This window comes from Mustela nigripes, chromosome 17, assembly GCF_022355385.1.
Source record: "Mustela nigripes isolate SB6536 chromosome 17, MUSNIG.SB6536, whole genome shotgun sequence".
NCBI classification, from domain to species: domain Eukaryota; kingdom Metazoa; phylum Chordata; class Mammalia; order Carnivora; family Mustelidae; genus Mustela; species Mustela nigripes.
In genome coordinates, this window is record NC_081573.1 from 10,440,311 (window position 1) to 10,455,144 (window position 14,834).

The following is a 14,834-nucleotide window of genomic DNA, read 5'->3' on the forward strand; positions in this document are numbered from 1 at the left end:
TGGCCTTTAGCGATGACCTCAGGGGTGGGCCTGTTCCTCTGTGATGGATTCATGGGAAGAAGGTGTTGTCCCTGTGATGACATCACAGAACACAGACATTTTCACTAGTGATGACCTCACGGGCAGTGCTCTTCCTCTGTGATAACGTCATGGGAAAGAGGCCTTGCCTCAAACAGTGACATAGGAGGAGGGATCTACCATGACATCCCAGAAGGAGGTTTCATCTCCGGTGACGAGTTCATCCAAAGCAGCGTCCTCGGAGGCAGCCCCCCACCCCCACCCCGTCCCGCGCACGGGCTGCTCCCGGGTCCCAGGCCCCTCCAGTGTGTTGGGGGATCCCGGCTGGGGTGGGGGCCTGCGAGGCCGCAGCCCGCCGCAGCCCGCCAGCCCCGGGGCCTGGCCTCAGACTGTCACCTCATTCTTGCTGGCGGTGCGCAGGTGCTGCGGCAGGTGGTGGCCCGGGATGAACTGCAGCTGCTCCAGCGTGCCCTGGCGCTGGAAGGGCGGCCTGCGCGCCAGCGTGCCCCCTCCCCCGCCGGCGTCCGACATCCAGGCGGGCTGCGGGGAGCCGTGCAAGCCGTGGTGGTGGTGCGCGTGCAGGCCGGGCGGTGGGGGCAGCCCGTGCAGCGGCGTGGGCGGCCCTCCGGGGCCCAGCAGCAGGTTGGAGTGGGATGCGGCCAGGCCGGCACGGGCGCCGGGCTCTGGGGGCAGCGCTGGGCTTCGCGGCGGCGACAGCAGGTGCTCCCGGCTCTGGCGCAGGGCCTCCGGCGACGACAGGAGCAGATGCTCCTGCGAGACCAGGCGCGCGCGCGGCAGGGTGAATTCGTAGCGCGAGCGGCCTCCGTCGCCCAGCAGGTGCTCCTGGGACATGACCCGGCGCGGGTTGGGCGCAGGCGCCAGGCCCAGCTCCTCCGGGCCGCCCCAGGCGTCCATGCGGTAGCCGCCCCCAGTGCCGGGCCGCCGCAGCGCGTGCAGGGGCAGCGTCCCGCGGGGCATCTCTGTCAGGGGCCGGCGCTTCAGGTAGGCCTCGTCCAGATCCTTCTCGGCTGGGGGAGGGGGGAGAAGCCAGAGGGGTGAGTCTTCAGCCAGCCCAGAAGCTCCCCTGTCCCCTGGCTTCGGTATGTCCCACCCCCACGAGGGCCCTGGGCATCACGGGAGCGCCCTGGTCAATATTAGCCTGGGCACAGGTGGGTGAGTCCCACATTGTAATTAGAGCAATCAGGCTGCCGGTGTGACCAGAATGCAGATTCCTAGGCCCCGCACAGGATGGTGGGCCGGTAAATGGAGGGACTTCGTTTCTCACCCCATCTCCCAAAACTTGGAGATGTCACCTCTTCGTGGGTTATGAAGTCAGTTTTGTGGATGGTGACTGGTATTTTGTTTTTTTTTTTTTTTTTTAAAGATTTTATTTATTTATTTGACAGAGAGAAATCACAAGTAGATGGAGAGGCAGGCAGAGAGAGAGAGAGGGAAGCAGGCTCCCTGCTGAGCAGAGAGCCCGATGCGGGCCTCGATCCCAGGACCCTGAGATCATGACCTGAGCCGAAGGCAGCGGCCCAACCCACTGAGCCACCCAGGCGCCCGTGACTGGTATTTTGAAAATGAAATAGAATTTAAAAATTATCAGAATGCATCCACACAGGGGCGCCTGGCTGACTCAGTTGGTAAAGCCTCCCAGTCTTCATCTCCTGGTCCTGAGTTTGAGCCCTATATGGGGCACAGATACCACTTTAAAAAAATCAATTAAAAAATTAAGGAGAGTGGTGGGGAAAAAGATTTTTAAAATTATATAAAAAAGAAGGTATTCAGGGGCGCCTGGGGGGCTCATTCGGTTAAGCATCTGCCTTCGGCTCAGGTCATGATCCCAGCGTCTTGGGATAGAGCCCCGCATGGGGCTCCATGTTCTCCCTCTCCCTCTGCTGCTCCCTCTGCTTGTGATCTCACTCACTCTCTCTGTCAAAGAAATAGATAAAATCTTAAAAAAAAAAAAAGCATCTACATAATAGGGGAAAAAGGGTGAGTACCCATTCATAAATTTTTTATTTCAGGTATGTTTGTGTTACTGACATATTAATGGATGCAGTGACAGTACCTACGGTTTGTTTTAAAATAATTCAGCAAAGGGTTGCAGGAGTGGCACAGAGGGTTGGGCGTCCCTCTGTTGGTTTCCACTCAGATCCTGATCTAGGGCTGTGGGACTGAGCCCTGCCCGTGTGGACTCCACACTGAGCTTGGATTCAGCTTAAGATTCTCTCTCCCTCTCCCTCTGCTCCTCCCCACTCTCCCTCTCTTTCTTTCTCTCTCTCTCTAAATAAAAAAATCTTAAAAAAAATAAAAGTAAAAAAAAAAAAAAAAGAAATAATCCACCAAAAACTGGGGTAGAGGGAGTATAGATTAATGAAATTTTGCTCATTTTAAGGTGAGTGATGGGAACATGGGGATTCATTTTACAATTTCCTCTAATGCTGGGTATATTTGAAAAAGTTCATAATAACAAATTTCAAATTTTTCCTGTAACTAAAAAATATGCATAGATATATGTGTCTCATGGGTCATAGCATAAAAAGTATTTCTTAATGGGGCTCTCAGTTTAAAATGTTTGAAGGCTACTCCCATTGACCAAAAATGTCTGGAGTCACAGTGATTGGTTCAGGGACAAGCATGTGACCCAGGTTGGGCCAGTACACTCCAGACCTGGGATTTTTGCTGGAATCATTGGGAAGAATGCTTTTCTGCTGGCAGAATGACACCCTGAAATTCCTCACGTCAGTCTTTGCCACCGCTAAGGAAGAATCTGTCTGAAAATGAAGCCAGCCCATCATTTAGTATAGCTGAGAGAAATAGAATCCTGGAGACAGCTTTTGAATTCCTGGATCTAGGCATACCTAAAGCTCATAGAGACTTTCCATTATCCAGCTAATGTAGGTTTTTTTTTTTTTTTTTGTCTTAAGTTGTGTTTCTGTTAATTGTTAAGTACAGGTCCTGATGAATACAGTAGCTCTTAGGAGGGCATGAATCTGCATTTAAAAAAAACACCTTCAGCGTCATTTGGGCCACTCTCCACCATTCTGAACCCAGGCCCTGGCTCTTCACCCTGCCCCATTGCCTGTGCCCTTCCCCTTCCTGGCACTCACCCAGTCTCTTGAGGGAGGAGTAGCGGTTGAGTTCGGATTTCACAGCGGCCTCGTAGGACGGGGGCAGATGCGAGAGGTTGTGGAAGGACCGTGAGCAGGAGAGTGTGGAGTAGTGCAAGGAGGGGCTGGGTGGCGGAGCGGCGCGCCAGTCTGGGGCAGAGGGGCGTGGCCAGGGTCAGTCCAGCCCCTCCTCCCTCAGACCCCTTAGTTCCAGCCCCCAGCCCCTTAGGGAGTGGAAACCAGGGATTCCAGCCCCTCAGAACCCCAGCAGCCAGCCCTGTACTCATTGCCCCGCCGCAGGAGACAGGCTCATAGCTGGGGAAGCAGGTCAGGGCACAGGAAGAGAGGCAACCAGCACCTGCTCAGCACGTGCTATGGGCCTGGCCCCAGGCAGGAGCGGCAGTCCACTCCGTGCATCATCCCACCAACCCAGGTGGGAGAGACATGACCACTTCTGGTGTCCCAACTGGGAAACCAAGGCTAGCTTGGTTACCTGGCTAGACTGGGAGGTCAAGGCTCACAGGGTCTCACGCCTGCTCTGCTGTGGGCCCCCAGCTCAGGCTCAATTTAAGGCAGGGGAGGAAAGGAGCCTTGTCCTCCCCACAGCCCAGCCCCTGTCCGTACCCATCGTGGCGGCATGGTGCTTGGGGCTGTTGACGTTGAGGTGCAGGTAATTGTGGTGTAGATTATCTGTGGGGACCAAGAAGGGAAGTGGTGTCACTGCTGTCACCTGCCCCCCACTGGCACTGCTGTCATGGTCTTGTGGAAGGATTTCCACTCATGTCCACTCAGTCCCTGGCTCTGATTCCCTCCCACCTCCTGAATCTCTGCTCTGACTTGCCTTTCCCTCCTGGATCATCAAATCAGCCTTCCGGCCATCTAGCCAACCCATCTTCAAGATCAGCCCCCCAGGGTTGTACTCCCAACACCCACAGCTGCTGTTACAAACTCTTTCCATGTCTGTCTCTCACCCACAGGACAAAACTGAAGCCAGGAGGGGCACCTGGGTGGCTCAGTGGGTTAAGCCGCTGCCTTCAGCTCAGGTCATGATTCCTGGGATTGAGTCCTGGGATTGAGTCCCATATCAGGCTTTCCCTGCTCTGCAGGAACCTGCTTCTCCCTCCTCCTCTGCCTCTCCCCCTGCTTGTGCTCTCTCTCTCTCTCTGTGAAATAAATAAATAAATAAATTGAAGCCAGGAATTACTTGGCTTAGATTTGTCTCAGCTGATGCCTTGCCTGAAGGAGCCTAGCTCAGTCCTGTCACCGGGTCTTTGCACATGCTGTTGATATTTTCTCTGCCTTGAATTCCTTCCTCTCCTTCTTTGCCTGAAGAACTCCTACTCATACCTCCAGATCCACCTCAAATGTCTTCTCCTTTTTACTACTATTCAAACCCACCTCTTCCCCTCCATTTCTGACCCCAGTTCAAGCCTTGTCCTGTACAGCCTGGAGTACCATCCAGCCTCTTCCTCTCATCTCTTCCCTTTTACATGGATTCCAGAAAAATCATTCTTCCACTCACTGCTCTAAGCTCCATGGTGGCTTCCCACTGCCATCAGGACAACGGCAGAGCTCTTCAGCCCAGCCTGGTGCTCAGGTCCTTCCCAACACCCTCTTCCTGACCCAGCAAACTCTGCTGCAGCGGCCCAGAGCTCCATTGACCCAAATAACCCCCTCACCCTCCAGGCCACTACTCAAACAGCATTGCCTGTGGGAAGTCTTCCTCCTCCTCTAACCCGCTACAGCTCCCTGGACTTCTCCACTGATGAGCTCATCATAAAATATAAGAGTAACACGAACAGCTGCTCATATCTATATGGCGCTTTTTCTGTGGGAGGCATTGCTCTCAGCCTTAGGTCAATAGTTCCTTTGACCTTCACAATAACCCTGCGAGGTGAATGCTGTCGTGCTCCTGGTTTTATGGGTGAGGACGCTGAGGCCCAGACAGGTGAAATGGTTTGCCCCAGGTCAGCAGTGGCAGAGTTAGGATTCAAACCCAGGTTGTCTGGTTCAGAACACATTCTAATTCAATTGTTAGGAACTTTGTGACTTTGGCTGTTGGGAGCTCAGACACGGACTTTCTCAAGAGCAGGGGCTGGGAATGTCGAAATTTAAATCTCTGCGGCGTCCATGACACCCACTCATGATGGTTCTGAGATGGCAGAAGCCCGTGGATGGGACTGGGGGCGGGCCTGGGCCGCGGGAGGCGGGGCTATCGGGGAGGGTGGGGCTACAGTGCTGGAGGCGGGGCCTGGGCCGCGGGAGAAGCCGTGGAAGGCGGGGCTACAGCCCTGGTGGGCGCGGCCAGAGGCAGCAGCGGCAGCCCGGACTCCCAGGTTCCACTCACCGAGATTGGAGGGCTTCACGGTGTTGTAGAGGTTCTTGGGCGTCCTTGGGGGAATGCTGTCGGGGCCTCCGACCCCTGGGGTCAAGGAGCTGCTTCGTGCCCGGTCCGGTCGGGTCCCGGGCCCCGCCTGATGCCTCAAAATGTCCACCAGAGCCCTAGAGGGGCAGAGCGACGGTTAGCAGCGGCCTGGGGACGGGGGTGGAGCAGGCAGAGAGAGCGCCCAGGGTTCTCATCTCTCCCCGTTCTGCCCTCTGCGGGAGTCAGTCGGGCCGGGCTCCTCGCCGGTAGCCGCACCCGTCGCTAATGTCAGTTTGAGCGCCGCCCGCCCCAAATGTTCCTCCGACCTTGTTTCTTGCTTGAAGCAGCCCCTGCCTCAATTCATTTGGACCCAACCCCTCTGAGGTGCTTCCCACACCCTGCCCCCACCCCCGGCCCCCTGCTCCCCTGAGCCTGAGACCTCACTCCTGTTCCTTTACAGTCATCCCATGGCGGTAAAGTGCGTCCCAGTCGTACAGTTATACGACCGAAAACAATACAATCATCCCGGACTCCCGTGTTCTTTCTTTCATGCCCCTCAGCAATCCTGCAAATTCGGCCTCTAAAATAAATCCCCAGCGGACCACTTCTCACCGCCGGTGCTGCTCCCGGTACCTGCTCTCACCCGGCTCATTGCTAGTGTCCTGACTGGTCTCCCGCGCCCACCCTTGTCCCCTGCAGTCCGGCCGCACACACGCAGCCCGGGGACTCTTGCAATGACCAGACGGCTTCACGTCGCGGAACTCAGTGCCCCCGAGAAGCTCCCCCATCACTCTCAGAATAAGCCTGCTCCGTGCCCTCTGCTCTGTGGCTTCAAGGGCCCCTTCCCTGTCCTGCAAGTACTCCCACCAGGCCCTGGCACGCCCTGTTCCGTCCACAGGGAAGGCCTTTCCCACAGATCCCTGGAGGAGTTGCTCCTTCCCTTCATGCCTCTGCTCCAGGGCCTTTCCTGACCACTTCGCATAAAGCAACACCCTCGGGCCCACTCTCTACCTGTCATGCGGCTTTCTTTTCTTCACAACGGTTATCAACACCTAAAATTATATTGCATATGTGGTTGTTTGCTTACTCTGTCCGCCACTAACGTTTAATGATAATGGCAGCCAACAGTTACTCAGGGCTTGCCATGTGCCAGGACTCGACATGAATCAATTCAGTTAATCCTCGCTACAGCCTGAATGGATGGGAACAGTTCTTAGGTCTATTGTACAAGCAAACGGAGGGACAGGCCCAGGGTCGCACAGCTCGCAGACAGCAGACCCGGGGTTGGAAGTCGCGTTCACCCAGCAGAGTGGGGACCTTGTCTTGATCACTGCTGTATCCCCAGCTCCTGACCCACAGAAAGTCCTCAAAAAATAATCTGTTGGATGAATGAAGGCCTGAGCCTCACCTGTCACTCAGCAGCCAGGTGCGTTCTGTCGCATCTATTCTTAGTGCCCGCCCATCTCCCTAGGCTCCGGTGGCGGCTCCCAGGCTCCCGGTGGCCTCCTTGGTCTCTGAATAGGCCCGCACCCCTGTAGCCACGCCCCCGCCAGGTGGCTCCACCTCTCACCGCCCAGGCCCCGCCCCCAGACCCCATGAGACCTCAGCGCTCACATACCTGGGCACGTTGATCTCCCGATGCGCCCTGGGCGCACGGGACGCCTTGCTGAAGGCCACTTTGGCGCCGACGCCCACAGCCAGGGCGAAGCTGATGACCCCGCACACCACGTAGGCCGTGCTGCCCCCGGGGCCCTCGCCCCCGCGCCCCGCTGCGCCTCCCGCCCGGCCTCCTTCCAGCCACCCGGCCTGGCCGGGACCGGGCCCCCCTCCCGCACCCCCAGCACCCCCGACGCCCCCGGCCAGCGGCGGCGGCGTGGTGGCCCAGCGCGGCGTGTCGTAGTTGGAGCAGGAGGCCTGCGCCAGGCGCATGTGGCGATGCTCGCAGCAGAAGCGGTAGTGGCAGGTGCCGCAGCAGAAGCGGTAGGAGCCCGTGCTGCAGTTGAAGGTGGCGTCGTACTGGCCCATGACGTCGTAATATCCATGGCAGAGCTCCGCGGGAGGGGGCGCCCGCGCCGCCGCGCCTGTCCCGCTCGCGGGGCTGGTCCTGGTGCCGTTGGCGCCCGGGCCCGCAGTGCCCCCGCCGCCGGTCAGCGCCCCGGTCAGGCGCCGCAGGTGCGCCAGCAGGGCGGGCAGCGGGCCCGGTGGCTCGGCGCTTGTGGCGTTGGACGGGCGCGCCCCGGCCTGGCGGGCTGTCGAGGCCAGGAGCAGGAGGGTCCCGAGGAGCAGGAGGGACGGCATGGGGCCGCCAGGCTGGGGGACGAAGCAAGGCGGGAGCCGGCGCGCGAGAGAGACGGCCGGAGGTGCAAGATGTGGGAAATGGGTGGCCGGACAGGGTGAGGCAGGCGGGCCGAAGGTGGAAGGATGGAGGAAGACAAGCATTAGGAGAGCGAAAGGATGGATGGACGGAGCGGGCGATGCACGGGCCCAAGGTGAGCAGCCCCACAGGGCGGTGGAGGGCAACGGTGGGGGGTACGGAGATATGCCCAGACGCGGCCAGGGAGGATGGAAGTGGTAACATGCAGACGGGGAAAGGATCACAGTGAGCGATGAGGGCAGGAGCAGAGATTGGGGAGGTCGTCAAAGATAGCAGAGGGGTGAGCGGAAATAAAGACGGACGAACACCAGAAGCAAGATGTGATGAGGGGAGAGGCAAGCATGCAGGGGAGTGAAGGAGAGAGGGCGAGGGCGGAGGGGGCGGAGAGAGCGGCGGCCGTGGGAGATTGGGGGAGGAGGAGCGGTGAGGGCGGTGGGGTGGGTCGGTGCGGGTGGGGGTGGGAATGCAGACAGAGGTGCAGTGGGCCAGATGGGAGGAGCAGGGGAAATGGGGAAGGAGAGAGGGAGGGGTGGGTAAGGGGAGAGAGAGAGAGAGATTGGAGTTGAGAATCTGAGTTTATTGACCAGGCCCGTGGACCCAGGGGGTGCGGCCACTAGGTGCCAGGAGAATTCGCATTCTTCACATGCGGACAGCGAAAGATGCCTCCGGACATTGCCAAATGTCCGCCTGGGGCCATAACTGAGCCCGACTGAGAGTGACTGGCTTAGACCCGGGCGGTCCTCAGCCGCCCCAAAGGCTGATTTCTCTTCCATTTAGGTTGGGTAATCCAGGGGTCTCAAGCATCTGTCTCTCTGCCTCTTCCTTCCTCCCTCATCTGCCCTGTCTCTATGTCTCTCTCTCACACAGAGACAGGCACACAGAGGCTCACGTAGAGACACACGTACACATGCGCACACCGACACACGCACACACAGACGTTCTCCCAGTTGCAGGCCCGAAGCGTCTCAGAGCCACAGCGGGAGAGGCAGGGTGGCAGAACGCCACCGTGTGCCAGCTGCCTGACACTGCAAGGCTCTTACCCCAAATTCCCGTGCCTCAGTTTCCCCATGTGTAAAATGGGGGTAAGGATGGTTCTCAGAGGGCGGTTATGAGGATGAGCAGGGTTAACCTGTGGAGGGAGCCCGGAGCAGCCGGGCCTATTGCCAGGCGGACTGTGCAGGCGGGCGCGCCGGTGTTTGCCGCCGTGGCTGCGGGCGGAGAGCAGGACGCAGGACGGAACAGGGAGGCGGAGCGGGTCTGCCCCCACCCGCCCCCGCACAGAGGACGCCCGCCGCGCGGACTGAGCCCCGAGGGGACTGAGCCCCGAGGAGACCGCGGTGACTGACCCACGGGGTCCCCGCCTCTATGGGGCTCAGGGCCCAGCGGCGGGAGAGGACCAGTGCACAGACAGAAGCCCGTGTGGAGTGCGGGGGACACTGTGGTGAAGAGTATTAAGAAATCCTGAAGAAGTCACGGCTACAGGAAAGCGGCGCAAGGGGATGGGAGGGCGGGTAGGACTAATCCAGTAAGCATGACGGGGTAGTACTGTCACGTGCTCCTTTCCATTGAGCGCCTCTGTGTCTGGGGACCACACCATTACCCCCACAAGTCGCAGGCGCTGGCGTGGAGAGAGGGTTTTGGGAGCTGAGACTCCCCACGCCGTAGCTGGCTCCCCTCCCGCTTGGGGCCTCAACTCTCCCTTTAGCTCCGGCTCGGCCCCTCCGCTGCACTCTGGGCTAGAACCCCTCACTCCAGGTGTTTCATAGGCATCTTAGATGCGGCTTAGCCCACACTGCGGACAGCCGTCTGGTGGTTCCTCAAAAGTCAAACAGTTATCACATGACCCGGCAGTTCCACTCCTAAGAACTGGAAATGTGCGTTCACACAAAAACTTCCACACGAACATTCATAGCAACACGGTTCCTAATATCGCCAAAGGCCACCCAGATGGCCTTCAAGGGAGGAACAGATAAGCCAATGTGGTCTGTCCAGAGAACGAAACGTTACTCAGCCTTAAAGGAGCACTGGTACACTTCCTCGTGGGTGAGCCTCTAAACATCAGGGGAAGGAAGCCAGACACAAGAGGTCACATAATGTGTGATCCCGTGTATCTCAAATGTCCACAGCAGGAAAAGCCATAAAGCCAGACAGCGGATGATTAGTGGCTGCCTGGGGCTGGGGGTTGGGAAGAGTGTGGAGGGACTGCTTTGGGGGGATGAAGATATTCTGTGTGAGACAGTGCTGATGAATGTCCTAAGTATCATTGAACTGTACCCTTAAAACAGTTTAAAAATAGCTTAAATGGTACATTTTAAGTTAGGTGTATTTTACCACAATTTTAGGAAACAAACAAAAAAACACCAACATAGGTCAGATGACATCAAGCCCTCCCCTGCTGAAACCGCCCACTGCCTTCCTGCCATGCCTGCGATAACATGGGAAGCCTTCTCCCTTTCCTGTCCCTTCATGCCTTTCCCAAGCCCAAGGGAGTCCCTTCCTCTTGACTGCACCTGCGGCTCCTTTCGCCTGGGCCCTCCCTTTGCTGCACATACCAGTCTATGCCCCCCTCTTTCCTTCAGGTGTCCCTTACAGGTCATCTCACTGAGCCTTCCCTGTCCTGTCTAAAGCAGGGGCGCCTGGGTGGCTCAGTCCTTAAGCGTCTGCCTTCGGCTCAGGTCGTGATCCGAGAGTCCTGGGATCGAGCCCCGCATCAAGCCCCTCATTGTGCTCTCCACTTTGAGGAAAGCCTGCTTCTCCCTCTCCCACTCCCCCTGCTTGTGTACCCTCTCTCGCTGTATCTCTCTCTGTCAAATAAATAAATAAATAAAATCTTAAAAAAAAAAAAAAGAAATGCAAGCTGAAAATTAAAAAAAATAAATAAAGCAGGACTTCCAGCCGCTCTGGTCCCCATGCCTGCTTTCTGTCTTGTCATAGCTCGCATCTCTACTTCCCAAGTTATATGTGTTGGGACTTATTGTCTGTCTCTCCCACTAGATCATCAGCCCCGCAACGGTGGACTGTTTCATCTGCTGGTTCCCCATAGTGCCCACAGTACCCAGCACTTGTGCCGGACCCAGGAGGTGTTCCGTAAACATTTACTGCATGGCTGAATATTGAAAGAAAGTGTGAGAGGTGGGACTGCTCTCTCTTTCATACACACACACTTCAGATGAAATACTGAGGTTCCAAGAGGTCCCATCATTTGCCCAAGGCCTATAGCACCCAAGCATTGGAGCTGGGCTCTAAACTCGGGTCTCAGGGCACTGCTACCTGTAGAACCTTTATCTCATGCAGAGAAACGTGGGTTGACATGCACACAGACACACACCTTTCATCAGTGAATCCACATGCATGCAGTGATGTGGATTTCTTCATTCACTGAAGGCTGCCACATACAGTTGGGCAGTTTGGGCACTGTGCAAAGAGGTCTGGTTGAGAGACTGGAATCCAGCCAGGCTCTCATCCTTAAGGCGTACTGGTGGGACTGCATCCATCTGGGGGAAGGGGCACCCTTTAGAATTCACACAAGGTTGCCATCTGCCTGCCAAACCACAGACACAGGGGAGCTATGTTGGGCCAGGGGGTACCTTTGTGTCATTGGCATAAAGGCGCTGTATGGGCTAGCAGTTTGCCTACTCAGTCCCCATTCTGTGCCAAGCCTCCAACTGAGCTCCATGGACACAGTTCTTCCCCCTGCTAACAGAGTCCCATTGTCCCCTCCAACTGCACGTGCATGTACATGCCCAGGAAGACACAACTCCACACCACTGACAACTCTGGGGAATGGGGACTGTGGCATCCATCCCCTCAGACCCAGTGATGCACCCAGACACAGTACACACAGCACATCTACAGTGGGGGGAGTCGTGGCCTCCTGTCCCTGCCTTACACCTCCTAGAGGGAGGAGGACACACACCGGGGGACACAGTGACCTGTCTGGACACAAGGATACAGGGGGACCCATTCTTACCTTGCCTCACATAAAACAACACATAGACATACACAGCATTGTATACACACAACAACAGAGGACACCCGCATGGTGTGTAGACACAACACACAAGGACACCCAATGTCATCCTGGTGGGCGCACCTGTAGCCTCCTCCCAACACATGCACACTGCTCCACGTGGACACACGGCTGTGCACTTCTGGGCATTTCCACCCACAGTACACAAGACCCAGACAATCTCAGACACTGCGACACATGGGGACCACACACAACTCCGGAATACATCAAGGGACCTGCCCAAGTCACCTCTACGCGGACACACAACCGGACACATGCCAGCCCACCACCAGGCAGCCTTGCGGGTGCACACAGGGGCCAGCACACCCTCACCCAGCGGTGGGGTCCGGAAGCATGCATGTGACACCCCCCCACACACAGACACAGCCTTCCCGCACCCCCCCCCTACAGGCACTCTCCTCCCCCATAGCTGGAGAGGAAGGGGGCCCTTCACCCCAATGTCCTTCCTTCCTGCAGCATGCATCCCCAGCAGCCAAGGGCCAGGACTATGGACCCCGGCGCTAGCCTAGGACCTGAGAGGTGGACAGAGGTCAGGGGAGTGGACTCGAGAAGGATTTCCAGAGCAGGCCCTGCTCGGTCCCTGGGCTCCAGGAGACCTCACAGTGCCTGCATTGTCCTGTGCCCCACACTCCACATCCTGCCAGCTGGGGATGGGGGCTGGGGCTGGGTGGGACCAGGTGACCAGCCTCCCTCCTGAGATGTGTGGCTGCAGAGAATGAGAGATGGAGAGGATGGGGGGTAGGGACAGGGACAGGGAGAGAGTCTTGGGAGGTTGGTGGGGGGAGAGGCAGATAAAGGAGGAGAGAGACCCAGGGAGAGGGGGACAGAGACAGGGATCAGAGACCCAGAAGGCAAGCAGGCTGGGGAGAGACAGATACTCACAGGAGGGGCACAGACACCTGGGAAGTGGCAGAGATTGAGAAGCCAAGAGAGAATGAGAAAGAGAGAGGAGAGAGAGAATGGGGGAGGACAGAAACCCACAGAAGAGTAAGACCCAGAGAGAGAAGACCTGGCCTCAGGAAACTGGGGGCTGGAGGGGTTTGCAAGTGGCGGTAGAGGGGGGCTGAGGGTACGCAGTGGGCATTGAGAGATAGAGAGAGGGTCTGGACACATGCAGGGTCTGGGTGGCGTGCAAAGGGAGGGGATCCGAGGCATATCTGGGGTCGAGGGGTCGGTTTGAGGTAGGGATGTGGAAAGCAGGCCAGAGGAGGAGAGGATGTGGGTTCATCAGCCGCTGCAGCAGAACAGAGGGAGAAGGGGAGGGGTCCAGATGTACAGCAGGGATCCCAGTATTGGGCACCCAGGCAGCAGGGACTCAGGGATGAGGAACCTCCACCAGATGCATCCAGAGGCTCACCCAGCCTTGGTCCCTGCGCCCCATCCCCAGGTCTTCCTGTGTTCTGTGCCTCTCTGACTCTGGATGTCTCTGCATCTCCCTGCCCACCCCTCCTCCCCGACCCCGCCTCCCACCCGCCAGCAGGCCCCTCGCATCTCTAGGGATCTGCCCTGGGTCACAGTCTTCCAAGCCTGTGCCTCTACATATCTCATCGCTTCTCTGCATCCCTGAGTCTCTGTCCACCTCCCCAGCCCCCACGCGCTGTCCCGTTCTCTGAGTCTCAGTTTTCTGTGTCCCTTCTTCCCTTTGCCCAGTCTGTCTCTGTCTCTTTAGATCCTGTCTCTGTGTCTCCCCCCACGCCCAACCCCCACAGCCCTATCTCTTTGCCTCTCTGTCTCTGTCTCTGTATGTCTCTTTCCCAGGTTTGCTATCTACAGATCTCTGACCCTCTGAGTATCTCTGTGCCCCCCACCCCGGACCTCAGTCTTCCTCCCTGGTCCCCCTACTCTCACTCAGGCCGGGGTTGGAGGGGCGGGGTGGGGGGGCGCTGCAGCGGGAGCTGTGTGTTCCCAGCGCAAAATAGACTCCCGTTGCCATGGCGACGCGAGCGCGGCCTCCGAGACGCGAAGCATCAGGCTGGGGGGTGAGGAGGGGGGACACCTGGATCCGGAAGGCGGGGGCCGGGGGCGCCAATGCTTGTCCCGGGGGCTCCTGGAGGAGGGGGGAGGATGGACTCCTAGGTTCCTGGGGAGAGGGGGTGCTGGGTGCTCTTGACGCCGGGTTCCGGGGACCCGGATTTCTGGGAGGGGTGTGGGATCCCAGAATTGGCGGGGGTGGGTGGGGGGGACTCAGATTCCCCAGTGGGGGGCGGGCTAGTTGGGAGTTCTGACGCCTTGGTCTATGGGGGATTCAGAGGTTGCCTTTTCAGGTCTCCAAGGTTGGAGGAGTGGGGAGCAAGGACTGCAAACCTCAAGGGGCTGAGGGGTCTTGCCTGGGGGCTCCGTAGAGCCCGGGGCCCCTGGTCTCCGTGCGGGCTGCAGAATTCTGAGAGCCCCCATGTGGATCCCAGGCTCTTGCGTCTTAGGGGAGCAGGAAGCACTCAGGTGAAGCCGTCTGTCCTTCCCGGCCATCCATCCATCCGCATGCCGGTCTCTTCTTCCTCCCGTCCCCTTGTCCCCAGTGCCTCAGTTTCCCCCTCCGCACCGGGGTGCGGTCGCGCTCACCTCACTTTCCAGATTCGGGACCCTTGGGGCGTCGGGGGTGGCGGTGGCGATGGGGGCCGGCCGGGGAGGCAGAGCGAGCGCGTGTCTGCGAGCCAAGCGGCTGGGCGTGTGCGCGCGCTGGTGGGGGGCGGCCGGCGGCGTGTGGGGTGTGCGACCCGGCCGGCGGCTCCCGTCTGTGCAGATGCGCGCCGGCTCCCGTGCAGATGCAGCCGCGGCCAGCCTGCCTTCGCCTGGCACCGGCTGGGAGCGAAGAGGCACCTCCCCCTCCCCACCTGCTGGGACCCCTCTTCCCCCCACCCGCGGCCCCTACTCGCCCCCGGGACACCCCCCAAGTCCACGAATGGTTCGGTCCACAGCCACATCAGTGTTTAT

At 58.4% G+C, this 14,834-nt stretch overlaps 1 protein-coding gene across 2 annotated transcripts; it reads right to left on the reverse strand.

Moving 5' to 3' along the window:
* Window positions 1-114: 114 nt before the first annotated feature.
* On the reverse strand, window positions 115-14,720 carry SHISA7 (shisa family member 7). 2 transcript variants are annotated; one of them, XM_059382171.1, is made up of 6 exons: window positions 14,463-14,720; window positions 7,118-7,809; window positions 5,482-5,636; window positions 3,759-3,824; window positions 3,135-3,284; window positions 117-1,046 (listed from the first exon to the last, which is right to left on the reverse strand). In XM_059382171.1, the coding sequence occupies exons 2-6, from the start codon at window positions 7,795-7,797 to the stop codon at window positions 403-405; spliced, it is 1,695 nt and encodes a 564-aa protein (XP_059238154.1). In that variant the 5' UTR covers window positions 7,798-7,809; window positions 14,463-14,720; the 3' UTR covers window positions 117-402. The 2 variants fall into 2 exon arrangements, with proteins under 2 accessions (XP_059238155.1, XP_059238154.1); XM_059382172.1 differs by lacking the exon at window positions 3,759-3,824 and having other exon boundaries at window positions 115-1,046.
* Window positions 14,721-14,834: the final 114 nt, after the last annotated feature.

Excerpts from the sequence above, each read along its gene's own strand:
- SHISA7 (XM_059382171.1), bottom strand. The coding sequence starts at position 7,797 with ATGCCGTCCCTCCTGCTCCTCGGGACCCTCCTGCTCCTGGCCTCGACA. Across the intron at positions 5,637-7,117 it reads CGGGAGATCAACGTGCCCAG|GGCTCTGGTGGACATTTTGA; the intron begins GTATGTGAGCGC and ends CTGCCCCTCTAG. Across the intron at positions 1,047-3,134 it reads CTCCTCCCTCAAGAGACTGG|CCGAGAAGGATCTGGACGAG; the intron begins GTGAGTGCCAGG and ends CCCCTCCCCCAG.